This window comes from Apodemus sylvaticus, chromosome 22 (genome assembly GCF_947179515.1).
Source record: "Apodemus sylvaticus chromosome 22, mApoSyl1.1, whole genome shotgun sequence".
NCBI classification, from domain to species: Eukaryota; Metazoa; Chordata; class Mammalia; order Rodentia; family Muridae; genus Apodemus; species Apodemus sylvaticus.
Window position 1 is genome coordinate 48,162,206 of NC_067493.1, and position 17,965 is coordinate 48,180,170.

General features: G+C 51.8%; 1 protein-coding gene across 1 annotated transcript in view; it reads left to right on the forward strand.

Annotated features, from left to right (window-relative positions):
* The window catches only part of Rph3a (rabphilin 3A), a 40,596-nt gene that overhangs the window by 13,466 nt on the left and 9,165 nt on the right, over positions 1-17,965 (forward strand). The window contains exons 4-11 of the mRNA XM_052168320.1: positions 8,356-8,485; positions 9,504-9,590; positions 11,606-11,771; positions 13,348-13,386; positions 13,466-13,618; positions 14,383-14,469; positions 14,904-14,963; positions 15,733-15,924. Of these exons, the coding sequence (XP_052024280.1) occupies positions 8,356-8,485; positions 9,504-9,590; positions 11,606-11,771; positions 13,348-13,386; positions 13,466-13,618; positions 14,383-14,469; positions 14,904-14,963; positions 15,733-15,924 (914 nt within the window). The remainder of the gene's footprint in view (positions 1-8,355; positions 8,486-9,503; positions 9,591-11,605; positions 11,772-13,347; positions 13,387-13,465; positions 13,619-14,382; positions 14,470-14,903; positions 14,964-15,732; positions 15,925-17,965) is intronic.

Here is a 17,965-nt window from a genome sequence, read left to right on the forward strand (position 1 = left end):
CTCCCTGACTTCCTGGAGTGGGGAGGGCTAGGCAGGCCGTGTCTCCTCCATCTGGGCAGCCAACCCTCACAGGCAGCATCTCCAGAGGCAAGCCCGATGCTATTTGTGTCTTCTAAGCCTCACACTGCACCGTGCCTTCATTCCCGGTCTTTCTCCACCTCCCTGGAAGAGAATCAGAGGAAAGGCAGGAAGGGCACGGGGTGTGGGGCCAGTGAGGCTGTAGAAGAGCTTCTCCTGTCTGGAGCTTCCCCTGTGAAACCCAAAGCTCTCAGTGAGCAAGGACTTTGCCTCAGTTTCCCCAGCTGACTCACAGAGGCCTTCCTGATCACGCAGCTGCCCAAGTGATTGGATGTGTCTGTTGACGGCCTCACCCTGCATTGTTGGCTGTGTCTCTGAGGAAAGGAGCTCCTTTTTAAGTGGGTTAGAATTTCAGGTGTTCCTGTCTCTATCTGAGTCCTAATGTCTGGGTTTTCTTTTCTGTTACCCAAGTGAAGCCATCCGGGACAGCATGAAGTCACTTTGAATAACATGGAAAATAACCCCACAAGGGGAGCCATTTTCTGTGTACCCACTATGTACCAAGTCCTGCTTCTATCTATCTATCTATCTATCTATCTATCTATCTATCTATCTATCTATCGACAGTGTCTTATGTTAGCCCAGGTTAGCCTGAAGTTCACTATGTAGCTGAGGATAACCTTGAACTTCTGATCCTTTGGCCTCTACTTTCTGAGTTCTGGAGTTACAAATCTTTGTAGTGCTGGGACTGAAACCCAAGGCTTCATGCATTGTAGACAAGCTCTTTACCCGTTGAGCCACAGCCCTGAGCCCTGTAGTATAAAACTTCATTTGATTCAACACAGTCCTGTTCCTTTCTGCCCTGTGGAGCAGTGCTATTGTACAGAGGAGGAAGAAACTAAGGCTTGGAGAGGTAGGATCATACATAACCAAAGTTCTTTACATGCATATGTACACACCATGGTATATGTACAGAGATCAGAGGACAATTCTTGGGGGTCAATTTTCTCCTTTCACTGTGAGGCTCTGGGGATTGAACCCCTGCCATCTGTCTTGGCAGCAAGCCCCTCTTCCTGCTGAGCCAGCTTGCAAGCCCCAACCCAAAACTTCCATTTAAGAGTCCAAGCCTAGCAGGTGGCCTCTCCAGCAGACTCCTTCCTGCCTTGTTAGCCGGCCTCCTGTGCTGCCACAGTCTGTGTCTGAGTTCACAGGGAGAAAAGCATCAGGCCTCCAGGGGGGGGGGGGGGGGCTTGCTTCCTCACTGGGACAGTTTTGCTGGAATTGAGAGCCCAGGGGAGCCCGGGGCTGTGCGGAGTCTCAAGCTGTCTTCCCACGGCTCCATCATGAGCGTCAAAACCTCTACCCATGTGCCCAGCTCTGCTCAGGACGTGAGGATAGAAAGTTAATGGCCAGGAAAGAGCCTCGTCCAACTGCCTTGTTTGTACACATTCCCTCTCACGGCACAAAGTGGACGCCCCTGGTTTGTTCTCCACCACCATTAGGTGAAGCAGATTCGCATGAGATGGGAAACTACTAATTTTAACCAGGTTTTCCGGCTGTTCACTGCTAGGCAACAAAATGCCAAGGGAAAAAAAGTGGTCTAAAGCCACAAAGATAAAGTTCTCTATTGTTCACCATTCAAGGGGTTAAGAATTCAGGCGTGGCTGTGCTGGCTGCTTTTGCTATTCCACGGGGCGTTGGCTGGGGTGCTCATTGCTGAGTTCAGCTGCCAGGAGGGTTGACTACACCGGAGGATCCTGTGTCCTCTTGTCTCCCGGTCCCCTCATATCCGTCCTTGTTAGTAGCCCACCCTGCCTGGCTCCAAGGAGTGTGAAAGTGGAGTCCACTAAATGTCCCGGACTGAGCCATGATCTCTTGGGGAAGGGAAATGCCCCACCTCAAGAGAAGGACAGCCGGTGTGTACAGGGGAAGATGAGCCTGGCCGCCATCTTTAGACACACCTCAGGCGAGTTGGGCACACACAGGAACCTAACGGAAAGCTTGTCCCCCAGGATCTGAGATCAGGAATACAGCAGCCTCAAGAAAGAATCTCTCACCCCACGAGTTAGAAAACACAGCCATGCCACATCCCTATGGAAACACGGCTGCTGGGGGCTTCTTCCGGGTGGCAAAGGCAGAGTAAGTCTAGAATGGAACACTTGCCTAAAAAAATCACCCGTCCCCCGCCCCTGCCCCCACTCCCTGTACGTGACAGCAGTCCATTAGACTGTCCTTCTGTGTTCCTATTGTACTTCCTCCCGCCTGGATCCCCTCCAAGGCGTTCGCACGTCTCCTGCCTGCAAAGAGGCAGCAGCTGGGTGGCTCTGTTCGAGGTCAGCTTCCCGCAACAGACGGACTCCAAAAAAGTAATTAGGGCTTGTCATTAACCTTGGCATCCCAAGTGGATGATGGGGGGAAGAGGCAGAGAGATGAAGGAAGACCTGCTATTGCGGGGTCCATTGTGTCCCTGCCGCTCCTGCTGGGGGTCACTACCTCCTCAACTGTCTGGCACAGGATTTTTCCACAATGTGTCTCCTTGGCAGGTGTCATTGGCATGGCGGGACAAGGACAGAGGCAGACAGCTCAGTCACTCCTCTTCTACACCAGCCTTTCTTCACTTAGTCTGGAGTCCTGGCCTTCCTAGTGTGACCCAGGGTCAGGGACACCCAGTGTTCAGACATAATTATAATTATTCTTTTTCTTTTTCAGAAGAAGCAAATATCTATAGATTTCATCAGGTTCAGTATGACTCTGTAACCTCCCGCTGTTAAAAACTGTTGAGTTGTGCCTCAGTTTCCCCAAGTATCAGACAAGTGCTTTTCAGAATCCATTCAGCTTGAGTCTGTTTAGTGGCACATGCCTATAATCCCAGCACTCAGGAGGGCTGAGGCAGGAGGATCTCAAGTTCAAAGTCAGCCTCAGATCAGAGTGAGGTCCTTCTTAAATAAAAAGAAAAGAAAAGAAAAAGAAAGGAAAGGAAAGGAAAATACACCCTAAAGCTGGAGCGCTAGCTGGCCTTGCATCGTGGTGACCTGAATCTGGGTCCACAGCTTGAGTATACAAGCCAGCAGGAGCTGGGGATCTGGGGACATTGAATGGAGACAGGCCGATCACACACACACACACACACACACACACACACACACATTTGAGTGCACACACACATGCACATGCACATATGCTAGCACACATGACCACACATACACCTTGTAGAATCTGTTGTTGGTACCAAAGCAGATGACAGTTTTCTAAATTCCCTACTAGCCCCCCGCCCCTGTGTCTGCCACCAAGGGAGTGTAAATCAGCACACTGCAGGAATGATACCTGCAGGCCGGCTGTAAACTCATTGGTGAAGTCGTTCACCGAGTCTCTTTAACCTTGAGGCGCCCCATACCTCGTCTGTCCAGTCAGGTGGCTCCCAAGCCCCTCTCACCACCCCCATGCTTTTCAACCTCAGCACCCACCTGCAGGTGGGCCTGGGAAATTCTTCATATCGAGAGCTGTGCTGTGCACCGTACGATGTTTAGACAGCATCTCTGGTCTCTACCGACCAGATGCCAGCAGCTGTGAGAAAGAGATGTGTCTCCAGACACTGACCACCATTCCCTCAGGGCAGAGTCATCCCTGGCTGAAACCATCGCCTGTGTCCCTTTGCTGATGGTTCGTGGGCAGAAGACACGGGTTGGGGAATCTGCTGATATCATCATCAGCTTTTAGGGGAATGATAGAAAACAGCACTGAGCTAAATCATCTACAGTCTGCCCCATGCTTGGGGCTCCAGGCAGGGCGCTCACAGCCTCGGAGGCGGCCCTGTTTTCTGGATGAGAGAACTGAAGCACAGAGAGGTTAGGCAACCTGCCCAGAGCCACACAGTTAACAAGTGATGGAACTCGGAGCAAGAGCCCAGGCTAGCCCACAGCTGTAGCCCTTTTCTACGGTTCCACAGAGCGGTATTTCTAGCACCCTGGATCATGCACTCTCAGATGCTGTGCACTTCCTGTCACCCATGTAATGTCCTCTGGGAGAGAAAGGCTCATTGCTGCCTAACAGCCAAGGAACCTGGCGCGGCTTGCGCAGGTGTGCACAGCCTTCCTGTGGCCACAGGAGACTTCGGAGTTAGGCATCTTTCACACTCTGCCGCCTCTGGGGACTGCAAGTGGCGAGGGGAGTTGACAGATGGCGGAGGGACATGGAGAGACAGGCAGTCACAGGTGTCTCCGGGATCCGTCTGACTGATTGCTTCACCGCTCTCTCGGCTCCATTTATCTTGACTGAAATGGTGGAGCTCCGGGCACAGACTGAGTCATAGCCCTAAGCACTCAATGACATAAAATTTCCCTCCTCCGACATCCAGGCAATTAGACCAGCCACCAGTGCCACTTGTGAGTGACAGCCCTCCCCATGCCTCAGTGTCCCCATCTGTAAAGCAGGGGTGAATAGCAGAACCAATCTCACAGGTGCTCACTGCTCAAAGAAAACATGGTGGGGAGTACTTAGCACAGCACCTGGCACACTACATACCCCAAGGTGAGATGGGAGAATTGGTGAGCTGCCAGGCACAGGCCCTGAATGCCTGCCATGCATGGGGGGTGGGGGCAGCTTGGTCATTTAAGGACTGGTTCTGAGAGCCCTGCCCGAGAGCCTAGGTCTGGCTTCCACTAGAGCAGCCATTTCCTGATCGTGGCAGATGGGCTATCTCCATTTCTGACAAAAGTACAGCCCCCAAAGCTTAATAAATTCCAGGCCAATATCCCCCTGTTTGGCAATCAGGGGAAGGCAAAGAGTGAGAGGAACTGATGGGGGTGGGGAGGGGAGGTGGGAAACAGATAGATGGACAGACAGCACAGCACCCGCCGTCTGTGCTGGGCTCATCGTGAGGGAGTATGCAGCAGCTGCTCTGGCCCTGCCTGCCTGCCCGTGGGACCCCGTAGTGGAGACGTTTTTCATTCTGGTTTAGGGAACCAGGGCACAGAACCCTCAGCCTCTAGGTAGGTGGGGAGGTTCCCCGATACAGCAGAAAGCCATCTGTCACCTCTACATCTTGGGGTCCGCAGCATTGCTAACTGGCAGCTCCGAGAGTGGCAGGGTGTCACCGAAGCCACCTTGGGCTTTCTCACAGGCTTCCTTGTGTTTGAGATTCACAAACACACAGCTGATGGTCTGGACAGGGCAGGCTGAGGGTGGGTTCTCCCCAGAGCCCAGAGCCGGATCATGTATGCAAAGGTATGGTTTTACATGTAGATGCTGCTCTCCCAAGTGTACACCACATATACCGGGGCACAGGTAGTCCCATGGACCTGCAGGTCCTGACCCCTTTGGCAAACCTCCAGCTCCAAAAATGTTTATATTGTAATTCACAGCTGCAGCGACATTACGGTTAAGAAGTAGCAACGGAAAAAAAAAAAAAAAAAACGTAAAAAAAAAAAAAAAAAAAAAAAGAAGTAGCAACGAAATAATTTTATGATTGGGGTCACTACAACATGAGGAACTTTATGAAAGGGTCGAAGCATTAGGAGGGTTGAGGACCACTGTCCTGTGGAAGTCTGTTTAGAGCAGGCTTTGAGCTGAGTTCCCACAGCCCCTCACAAAATAGAAGGATGGATTCCCAAGCAGACTGCAGCACCCTGGCCTCAGAGACACATGGGAAAACCCAGAGAACACAGAAAGCACAAAAGTCAGCTTTCCAGGAGTCGTAAAGTTAATTGGGCATGTAAAGACCTAGCTAACGAGTGACAGCTACCGACAGTGGCCAGCTAATTGGGTGTCTGAGCAGAGGAAGAGTGGGAAGGAGACAGACATAAAATCGGGCTGCCCCAGGGACCACATCATCACCAAGGACCAGAAGGGACATCTGGGTGTTCTGGTGTCTAGGACTGAAGGTCTCTGAGTGCTACTTACATTAGGAGGTTCAAGGGGTGGCTTTTGTGACCCTCCTTAGAGCAGAAGCTAGGCAGAGGGCACCAGGGGAGCCAAGGTCATTCAAGGTCACTGGACCGGTTACTGTTTTTGTCAGTTTGGTACAAGCTAGAGTCATCTGGCAAGAGGGAATCTCAGAAAATGCCTCGATCAGATTGGCTTTAGGTAAGTCTAGCTTTTAGGTAAGACAATTTTACTGATTGATGATTGACGTGTGAGGGCCCAGCCCACGTAGGTGGTGTCATTCCCTAGGCAAGTGGTCCTGGGAAGCATCCGAAAGGTGGCTGAATGTGAGCCTAGGGGCAAGCCAGTAGGCGGGGCAAGCCAGTAGGCGGGGCAAGCCAGTAGGCGGGGCAAGCCAGTAGGCGGGGCAAGCCAGTAGGCGGGGCAAGCCAGTAGGCGGGGCAAGCCAGTAGGCGGGGCAAGCCAGTAGGCGGTGCTCTGTGGTCTCTGCTTCAGTTCCTGCCTCCAGATTCCTGCTTTGACTTCTCCCAGTGACAGACCTCCAACCAAATAAGCCCTTTCCTCCCCCAAGTTGCTTTTGGTCACAGTCTATCACTGTAACAGAAATTGGCACTAGAGAGTGGGCTACTACCATGACAAACCTACCTGTGTTGTCTTGGGGAAGATTGAGGAAGGATTTTGGAGCTCGGCTCTGGCAAAGCCACCGAGCGTTCAGAGCTTAAGGAGCCATTGCAGCTTGGCCAAGACAAGCTGAAAGAGACAGACAACGGGGCCTTGCTTGGAAGACTTCGAGGGGGGCTGTCTGCAAGCCCCTTGAAGACTCCATGGGGCTGTTTCTCTGGGGTGTTTTGTGAATCTGGGATTCCTCTCAGCTGAAGCCAGAATAACCAGACGCAATTAAGAAAACACCAGCACAGCCGAGGAAGGGTTCACATTCACACCTTAGCCTTTCGGCTGCATAGCTTGAGCTTGGGAAATGTCCTTTTCTTGTCTAATGAATGTGGTGTGGGTTCCCCACGAAAGGTAAAATGGGGGAGGAAAAATGATGTTTTTTGAGGGGACAGGGACAATGGCAGTCGCCAGCGTTTTGATTTTTCTTTTCTCTCTGGTGCACACAACAACATAACACTTACAACGTCACATCCACAGTCTGACTGATTCTGCACTCCGGCTTGGGGCTCTCTTCCCACCTAGCATGTGGAGGCGAGGGTTCACTCGAGGTTCCCCCTGCCTCTTTCTATCGGGTAGGGGTGGAGCTGGCGTGGCCTGGGCACGGCTCAGGAGTGGAGCATCAACCTAACACACATGAGATCCTGGGTTCCATTCCCACGACCTGAAAAAAAAGATTGAATCAGGCATAGCCAAATGTTGAGGCAGCCCAGCGCCCTGGGGGTCTCCTGTCTCTGCCTCTTAGGTGCCATGGTTACTGGCAGGCATCGCCACACCCACCTTTTTTTTTTTTAACTTGGATTCTGGGAAATTAAACTTAGGTTCTCATGGTGCAAGGATTTCACATTTGATGGTGGTGGACAAACTTCCAGGCAACCCTCTGGGGGGTTCTCTGTGGTTCCCAGGGTCTCCCAAGGGCTCCATCATTCACTCTTCACTGTGAGCTACAAAGCACAAAGGAATAGCCACATTCGGCTCTAGTGCCCCCTAGCCCATCTGTAATGAGACAATAAGCCTTTTGGGTTTCTTTATTTGTTTAGCTTGAGACAGACTCTCACTCTATAACCCTGACATCCAGCCTGACCTGGAACTCTGAGCAATCCTCCTGCCTCCGTTTCCCATGTGTTGGGATTACAGATGCGAGCTACCTCACCTAGCTGGACTAGAAAATCTTTGTTGAAGGAAAGGTTGTGGAGAGAACTTGAAATTAGTAGATGCTATGTCTGAAAATCCAGATACCAAAGACCACACAGGGTGTCCACATGTGCGAAGTTTACACTGACGGCTTCATTGTCCGGCAGGAGCCTGGGCCTTCAGCTGGAAGCGGCACTGGTTCAGAACCAGTTGTTCTAGAACTGGTTCTAGAAAGTTCTACCTCAGATCCATGTGCCAGGATCTGCATTTTCAGCTGGTGCCTGCAGTGAGAGCTTGTGTTTCAAATGCCTGCAGTGGTGGCCTGGTACACACACATCACAGTTAGCGAGACTCGAAAGCTTTAAAGGCAGATCCCTGCAGGAAGCCGATCTGTGGTGTGAGTCAGGAAAGGCCTGAGCCTAAAGCCGGTAGCACAGAAGGCTGCTGAGGGGCCCGGACATGGAGTGGGTCAGACATTCCGGAAGTGCTGGCCCCTGGAAGCCTTCTCCGGGAGAGGTTCCACAGCCAATGCCAGATTCTCAGGAGTAGAGACTTAGAGGTGGAGGGCCTCTCTCTGCATCGGACACACTGGAGGCCCCTGATTCTGGGTGTGTGTGGGGGAGGGGGGTCCTTACTGCCCTGTCTCTGCTCCAGGCGCCTGGTGGACCGTCTGGAGACCATGAGGAAGAACGTGGCCGGGGACGGTGTGAACCGCTGCATTCTGTGCGGGGAACAGCTGGGCATGCTGGGCTCGGCCTGTGTCGTGTGTGAAGACTGTAAGAAGGTACCGCCACCCGCCCAACTCCCTTCCTTTCCTGCTGGACACCTATATGGGAAAGAGGGGCTGGGGGGCAGGGAGATTGGACTGTGGTTCTGGGGGCCTGGGGTCTGGAGAATGGAGATTGACTCCTGAAGGACAGCGGCAGGATGTGAATTCTGAAGACAACTCAGTCTCCCAAGGTCACCTTGGTCCTGGTTCCTCCCCTGGAAGGTCTCCATGTCCCCATAGAGCTGAGCTCTATGCAAGATGGACTCAGGAGTCTGGGGCATGAGTATCCTGGCTATGGGTTAGATAGCAAGATAAGTGTGTAGTCTACAGATCATTCTGTGTGTGTGTGTATGTGTGTGTGTGCACGCACACACATGAACACATGAACTTACACATGTATGTGTGTTCCCTTAAAGGTACAAGAGACTTAGCAAAGGCAGTCAAGATGGCTCAGCAGGTAAAGGCACCTGCCGTGCAGGCCTAGTGACCTGAGCTCTATCCCAGAACCCCGGTCAAACACAAGAGGACTCCATAGAGTTCTGACACACGCACACTCCAAAGCACCCACTAGCAGCAAATGAAATTTACTTTTTAAAAGAAAGACTTAGCAAGCCTCTCTCCAGCCAGCCCAGACTCCTTGAACCTCCACAGCATTCTTTCAAGCAGGGAAACCCCTGCCCTCCTGAACTACCCGAAGACAACCCTTCCACCTGATCCCACACAAGGGAATTCAGAGACTCACCCAGCTAGAGATACCCATCATGCCACTGGGCACCTCCTGCCCTGTGAACCATGCACCCATAGGGTACATTCCTGGAGAAAATTCATCTAAAAGACGGGCATTTTACCACAGCCATTTTGAGAGACAACTTTGTACACGCCTAGGTTTTCCTGCTTGCCCTCAGCTGCTAGGAAGTTCGTCCCAGAGGACATCGTCCCTTTGTCCTGTCTGGTTCTTCTGCCCAACCCTAGTCTCCCAACAGCTCAAAGCACGCCTCATCTAGGTGTGCTTCTGGATGTGTTTTACCCACAGAATGTCTGCACCAAGTGTGGGGTGGAGACCTCCAACAACCGTTCACATCCGGTGTGGCTCTGTAAGATCTGCCTGGAGCAGAGAGAGGTGAGCTGCCAGGGCCTGTGCCTGGAGGCAATGGGGCAGGGTGGCACTTGGAGCCTGGGGGGCTGGGCCTGGCTTGTGCATCTTGTGGGTTTGTTGGGAAAGGAAGTAGCTTAGGGCTGGGATGTGGTTGAGTGGGTAGCATCTTTGCCTAATACATTTGAGACCCTGGATTCGGCTTCTACCTGGGTGTGGTGGTGCTCACTTGAAATCTTAGCATTGGAGTGGCGGAGGCAGGAAGGGTAGGAGTCCAAGGTCACCCTCAAGCACATAGTGGGTCTGAGGCCAGCCCGGGCCCGGGAGACCCTGTCTAAAAGCATCAAAGGGATGAGTTTGGCTGGCAAGACAGCGGGGTATGTGTTTGCATTTTCCTTCCTTTACCTTCTTTTACCATGACGTTCTGATTTCTTCCCTCCCTACCCCTGTCCCTCACTTTGAGTCTTCCTCTTCTAAGTTTCTCCCCCTCCACCCACCCCGCGTACGTGTGTGCACACATGTGCTGGTATGCTTGCCCAGGTGTGAACCTGTGGAAACCGTAGGTCAGCATCAGGTGTCTGTCTTCCTTGTCCCTTGCCCTGCTTTTTGAGCCAGGGTCTCTCAGTGAGGATGGAGAGCATGCATTCAGTTGGGTTATCTGGACAGCAAGTCCCCAGGGTCCCCCTGCTTCTATCTCCCGGGACTGGAGTGACAGGCACATATTGTTCAGATTTGATGTGGGTGCTAGAGATCGGAGGTTTGGTCCTCAGGCTTGCACCTCACACACTGAGTGACTCCCTGAACTCCCTACATACTCGCCACTCCCTGCTGCCTGCCCTCTTCACCCTGTTTTCACTCCTTACCTCTCCCTTCCCCCATATCTTATCTCTTCACTCTTGCTTCCTCTCTTGCTTCTACCTCATCCTCTGCCTTCCCCAGGGTTGTTCCCTGTTGTCTTCCCATTCTCTGCTCTCTCTCTCTCTCTCTCTCTCTCTCTCTCTCTGTGTGTGTGTGTGTGTGTGTATGTGTGTGTGTGTGTCTGTCTGTCTGTCTGTTTCTGTCTCTCTCTCACTCAGACATGGCTTTGTGTTGTTGATTTTATCTCAAATCATCCCAGTTCCTTTTCCACTCACCCCTGCTGCCCACACTTGCCTTGGACACATGGTCTCCATGGCCACATTCTCTCTCCTCAGCCTCAGGACAGGAGAACACTTGGGGAAGGTTTGATGAAGATGCTATTCATGGCAGAGTTGGGGACATCAGCAGATCAGGGGATCTGATCCCCTGTTCCTCCTGCAACCCCAAGATGAGCAATCCTAGGGTTTTGATTTCACTCTCTGGTCTGAATAGAAAGACATAGTCATCAGGAAGATGGGTGGAGGGAACAGGGGTCATTACCATCCAACAGTGAGGAGAGAGCTAGGGGGATACACAGTGACTTTTGCCTCTCCACATCTGCAAATCCCTTTGGTGTTCTGGACCACACAAGCCATAGGACCAAAGTCATGGAAGCCCAATTATTATGTGCCCTACTGGGTAACCCAGTAGGGAACATAGCAAGATGGAATGTGGGATCTTCTAGATGTTCCCATACCATTCTGTCTGACTTGAAGTCATGATAGAGGTCTGAGGCCTTGAACAAAATGGCAGGAAGCAGATCACCTGTTTTGTCTCTTTGAGGCAAGGTCTCACGTAGCCCAGGCTGACCTCAAACTTGAATTCCTGATTTTCCTGCCTCTATATTCCAAGGATTGGGGATTACAGGTGCATCCAACCTTCTTTACATCAACTGCAATGCCACAGTAAGATAAGAGAGTAAACCTTGAGTCCCTGCTCTTCCCCCTCTCTACCTGTTTAGCTATTGGGTTGATCCTTGACATGGTGAACGTTCAACTTTCTCCATCAATAAAACCATTGTGTGTGTGAGGCTGATGTGGGAACAGACACAAGTGCCCAGTGTCATGCCCATAAGTTGTGGGAGCAAAGATGGAAATTAGCAGTTGACTGCCATGTCTCCCATACGTGTCTCCCTTCCTTCCCAGGTCTGGAAGCGCTCAGGAGCATGGTTCTTCAAAGGTTTCCCCAAACAGGTCCTTCCACAGCCCATGCCTATAAAGAAGACCAAGCCTCAGCAGCCTGCTGGTGAGCCGGCCGCCCAGGAGCAACCTACACCCGAGTCCAGGCATCCAGCCAGGGCTCCAGCTCGAGGTAGAACAAAATTAACCATTTTCAGCACCTTGGACAGGTCCATGCCTACTGGTCTATCTCAAGGCGCTAGTTTCTGGCCCCCTAATCTAGGATTCCTTAGCCCCTTCACAATTCATTTTGAACCTTATTTGGGAAGGCAGAACAGGGAACTTTCTAGAAAAAAACTAGCTTTCCAAGTGGCTTTGCCATCTTTCTTAGTAGGAAATTGAAAAGTACAAAAGAAGAAGAAATTAAAATTAGAAATTGGGAAAGACTGCCACTCACCTGAATATATTCCGGGAGACTTGAGCCTGCTAGAAAAGATTTCCTGGTTTTCTTGTATTTACTCTTCCTCTACCCTCTGTATTCTCCCTTTCTTTTCCTTCTTCCTTTTCCTTTTCCTTCTTTCTCCTTCTCCTCCTTTCCCTTCCCCCTCTCTTTCCGCTTTCTCTCCCTTCTCCTCCTTTTTCTTTTTCTTCTTCTTGGGTAGAGTTTTACGTACTCCAGGTTTCTCTGGAACTCACTTCATATCTGAGGACTTGGTGACCTTGGGCCTTGACCTCCTGCCTCTGCCTCCCAAGTTTCCCTGGGTTACAAATGTGCTACACCATGCCCGATTTTTCACTTTGGTTTCTTCTGTTGACTATAAACAATTCTGAAACTGGACTAATTAAATGTGAAAGATGAATAGGAATTAAACTAGCAAAAGAAATTAATTATCAGCACTATTAATACCAAGGCTGTTATTCAAGCATGGTTATTAATAATTAAAGCGATTAAAAGAGAGAGAGGCAAGCAGGAAGAAAAATTACTCCATAAAGTCACATTTGCTTTGGACAGCATCACTTGGACTGACCACACAAAGCCCTTATAATAATTCTGATTAACACTGGATATTAATCTCCAACCGAAGCAGCAATGCTGGGACATCATTTCTCAGAAGAGAGCTAGAGATGCAGGGTTTAAATCAAAGCATCTCGCCCAGCCTCTCATAGGATGGCTTCTCAGTGTGCCTTGCATGGGGCCTGTTGCCAAAAGGTTTTCTTCACGCCTAACACAAGCCTTTCCACTTCTTGAAGAATCACCAAGTTGTCAACAGACACCATGTCCTTGAGGAGTGCACAGTCCCACCTACCATCCTTCCTCCTGGTCAACATTTCCTCCCTCTTCTAGGACTGTCCAAGACCCAGCTCACAGGCCATATGCAGCTCTGGGTGCAGCCCCAAACAAAATTGTAGATTTATTTAGAACATAAGAATGCTTAGCTTTTTTTTGGTAAACGTAACTTTATGGTGCCTGATCATGAATTCACAAGCAGCAGCACTGTGCTATGATGTCAGAGGTTGGACACGCCTGCCAGTATGGGTAGAAGAGACGGTTTTTATTTTGATGGTCTATGCTTGTGTCTTCCTGGTCGTAAAGGAGTGAGACACCAAAACCAAACCAGCTCAGGGGAGAGGCCGGAGGGAAACATACTTAATGTTTCAAAACTGGTTCTTGGGAAGACAGGGTGAGCTCAGTGTGGAGCCCTGAACTAAGAACTCTGTGGACCCCAGGAAACCAGTATTCCACATTGTTTCTTTCTCTTTCTTTCCAGGTGACGTAGAGGACAGGAGGGCCCCAGGACAGAAACCAGGTGGGTTCTGTCAACTGTCCCCTCTCTGGGACCCATTCTACCACATCCCTCTCTGTGCAAGACATGCTTTTCCTTGCAGGCCCTGACGTCACCTCTGCTCCTGGGCGAGGGAGCCATGCGCCTCCCATGCGCAGGGCCTCTGAGGCCCGAATGAGTACAGCCGCCCGGGATTCTGAGGGCTGGGACCATGGTCATGGCGGGGGTGCTGGAGACACCAGCCGGGGCCCAGCAGGTGAGCGAGGTGGGTGTTGGTGCCTTTATTGAGCACCTACTGTATACTATATTTTGCTCCCATGTTTGCACCATCTGTTCTGGGCTATACTCAAGGAGTCGTACAAATCTAGCTCCAAACATCATAACTGTGATCATAACTCTTATTGCCCCAAAATGGCATATGAAGACCCCCATGAGCGTTTGCTTTGCTTGTCTCTCAAACTGAGAGGAAAGGCCTTGGCTTTGAGCAAAGCGAGCAGCCATTTAATTACCTTCCCCTGTGGCCTCCGCTGTCGGCGTCGATGGGTGGGATGACGTGGCCAGGACAGAACTGACTGACAGGTGCCACCATCAGGGTCCAGTAGCTTAGACTGTGAAACGCCAGGTGAGGGCAAGCTTGGCTGCTTGACTTTGAAGGTAAAGACTGATAGCGTGGTCATGTATGTCTTGTGAATCTGTGTCTGAGCCTCTGGACAGGCTGAGTAGTTGCTGAGTAATCAGAACCCACATTGATCTCTGGTATCTACTCACATACACACATGCATATGCATGCACACACACACACACACACACAGAGAGAGAGAGAGAGAGAGAGAGAGAGAGAGAGAGAGAGAGAGAGAATGTGTGTGTAGCATGTGTGTGTGGTATATGTATAGTGTGTATGTGTAGTGTGGTGTGTGTAGCATGTGTGTGTGGTGTATGTGTAGTGTGGTGTGTAGTATGTGTGTGATGTGTGTGCGCGTGTGTGGTGTGAATTATGCTGTCTTTCTCCTCCTCCTGCAGGTCTGAGGCGAGCTAACTCAGTCCAAGCCTCCCGCCCCGCCCCAGCCCCAATGCCAAGCCAGGCGTCTCCTCAGCCAGTGCAGCCAGGTATCAGCCACGCAGCCACCATGTGCGCTGTATCCCCCAGCAGTGACCCCAGTCCCATTGCTCTGCAGTGCTGAACCCTGAGGGTGGAGGAGGCCCTGCTTAGAGCAGGACTGTGGGGAGGGAGGGAGGGCTGGGCAGAGCATTCTGTCCACCATGAAGGGACAGGGCTCCCTATGGTAACTCCTCCATGACTCAGAGAAGGAAGTGAAGGCGGGGAGAGGAAGGGGGCTTTGGGGGTGGGGGGATCTCCAAGTTGAGGTTCAACCCGGGCTTCTCCGATGCCAGCACCCCCATCCCCCACAGAGGGACAGTTCCTAACATCCCAGAAGCCTCTGCACACCATTGTCTGCTCCTGTCTAGCCTGTGTCTGAAGAGAGGGAAGGACAGATCCCGGAAGTGTGTCTTCATCACCACCCCTTTTCCTCCCTTTCCAGGGCCGCCCGCAGGCAGCAGGGCCGCTCAAGGGCCAGGACGCTTCCCAGAGCAGAGCACAGGCAAGTGTGAATTGCCTCAGCCTCGACAGGAACACATTTACTCAGGCCGGAAGAGAGACCGGTCTGACCAGGCCTAAGCAGCTCCTTTCTAAACACACTGACAAGCCAGGCTCTGTGGCTCAGAGCATAGATGGCTGGGTAGCATCCCTGGTCCTTCCCTTCCTGCTGTGTGGCTCCTGGCAAGTGACTAAACCTCTCTGAGCTTCAGTTTTTTTCTATAAAGTGGGAGTCAGGCTAAGACTTCCTTCATAGTCTTGCTGTGATGATTAAACAACTTAAACACTTTTTTAAAAAAGTAGCTTAAAAAACAAAACAAAACGCTTTTTGTAGAGCCTGGAGTATATTTGGCCCAGGATAAACAAACATTGATTACTCTGACCCATATACAGACAGGCCTCAGATGCCTGGTTGTCATGGTTACGTGATAGCTATTCTTTTTCGTGGACCCTCAAGGTTTAATGCAACTAATAATTGACTGCCATAGAAACAAATCTGGATCCGGTAACTCCCACTCTACTAACAAGGAAACTAAGGCTCAGAGATGCTAAGTAACTGGCCCTGGGCCACACAGCTGACGCTGAGAGGTTCATGCTGTCTGCCTGAGTCTACACCACAGGCTGAACCCTGTGAGGTTTGTCTTTTCCCGGTCTTATCTGAATTAGCTCTGGCCTTGCAGACTTCTGAGTGCAGCCTGGGAACCTGCATTCTGGAAGCTTCCTCTAGCCACATTGCTACGACAGACTCAACACTGCCTCTTTTCTCTCCACAGAGGCTCCTCCGAATGACCCTGGCTATCCAGGGGCTGTTGCCCCAGCCCGGGAGGAGAGGACAGGACCTGCTGGGGGCTTCCAGGCAGCGCCCCACACTGCAGTCCCCTATTCCCAGGCGGCCCCTGCTCGTCAGCCACAGCCTGCAGAGGAGGAGGAGGAGGAAGCCAATAGCTATGACTCTGATGAAGCCAGTAAGTGACTCTCTCGGCAGAGGGTGGGGTAGGGAGGGGGTGGCAGGCATGTTGGAAAAACTTAGCCAGAAACTGAACCCAGTGGGGCAGAAATGGGACTCTGGGGTCCATAGATGCCCCCTAACTGCTAACGTGTGTACCCTAGAAATCCTGTGGTTATGGAGATCAAAGCCAGGGTCTTGAGTGTGCAAGGAAAGGGTTCTTCTACCTTTGAGATAGACCCATCAGCTCCCAAGCGCTGGGATGGCCTGTGAGCGCCACCGTGTGGTCATTGTTGGAACTACACATTTCATGGGTTAAAGTGTGCAGGTGCAGTGTCATTGAGCCATTTAAAGCCTGTAGTGGGTTTTTGGGGGGGGGCGGGGGGGGTTCAGCGGTGTTTTCAGCTCCCATACAGAATTACCTGGTGGCCCAGAGCCCCACAAAGGCATGACTTCCTGTGCCTAATGTATGTCTTTATCTGCAGTCTTTCTTCCCCTCACGGCCAGGACGGGACCCCTGCTGGTTCATCCACTCAGTGACTTGTTAGGCACCTACTGTGTCCCTCTTGGACTCAGACTCAGAGGGCCCGGGACACACATGCACACATGCACACATACATGCGTGCATGCCCCCCCCCCCCACACACACACATAGGGCTTTTTCTTATGCTATGGCTGAAGCAGCCAGGATGAGTGCTCCTGGGGGTGGGGAGACCCGGTTAGGACCTCCAACTGTATTACTTCCTGTGTAGGCTGATGTCTGGGTAAACCAAGGCACTGCAGGGAAAGTACTTGGTAAACTGGACACCACTGTGTTGGGCTGAGCGCACAGGAGAAATGGCAGCGGTGTTATTCAAATGGCGGAGACTGGGAGAGTGGATGCTGGTGGAGCTGAGCTCTGGGTGGCACTGCTCTCCCGCCAGGGCACCACCTTTCCTACTTCCTGTCCCTAGGGGGTGGAGACGGGACCCTCACTTTTCTCATTGTGCATATAGTCTTGGAAAGGCTCCCCGTGACTCAAAAATGGCCAGTGTCTTAGTTAGGGTTTCTATTGCTGTGATAGACACCATGTCTAAAAGCAGTATGAAAAAGGAAGGGTTCGGTTTATCTTCTGGCTGTAATCCATGATGACTGGAAGTCAGGGCGGGGCCTGGAGGCAGGAGCTGAGGCAGAGGCCATGGAGGGGTGCTGCTTACTGGCTTGCTCCTTGTAGCTTACCCAACCTGCTTTCCTATAGCACCCAGGACCATCAGCCCAGGGGTGGCACCACCCACAGTGGGCTGAGTCCTCTCCCAAGAAAGTATTCCACAGGCCAGACCCCTCATTTTCTCAATCGAGGTCCCCTTCTTCCAAATGACTCTAGGCCGTGTCAAGTTGACATAAACAGCCAGTGAGTGAGGAAAGGCCCCAGTCCCCCGGGGGCCACACCGGGTGGTCTAGCAGCTGTGCCTGATGTCACGGGTGCTCTCCAGAGTCAGGGGTCTGTGGTCTCAGGGGACGGAGAGGGGAGCCCACCTGCCTCGTCAGCCTCAACAGCGCTCCGCATCTGCCCTCCCTCATCCTTGTCCTGGCCGCTCTTCCTCACTTCTTCAGTCATCCGCCTCCCAAGTGTGGCCTCTCCGAGCCTCCAGGCTGCCCTGGCGTAGCCTCAGCTTCAGGGTTGGTCCCAGCCAGCATGGTTCCTCACTGACTCATTTTTGTCCTCGGCAAGGATTTTACTGACCCCACATCCCATGACTCAAACTGCTCCAGGCGCACCAGGACACTAGGACAAAATGCAACCAGGGGAAAGAGTCAAACTGAATGAGCTCTGAATGAGGCTGAGTGATCTCTCCAGTGGCTGCTTGGGGTGGGGCTTCTTCTCTAGGAAGTGACTTTTGAGCCAAGCTATAGGGGCTTGAGAAGGTGTGAGCTGTGTGAGCATGGGGTGGGAGAGCAACCCCAGGAAGGGGAGCAGCAAAGGCTGACTTTCATTCATTGCTTCAGCACGCACAGGAATACCTACTATGTGCCGTGCACACAGTAGGGACATACAGTCAATCAGCCATCCCAGCCCTTGT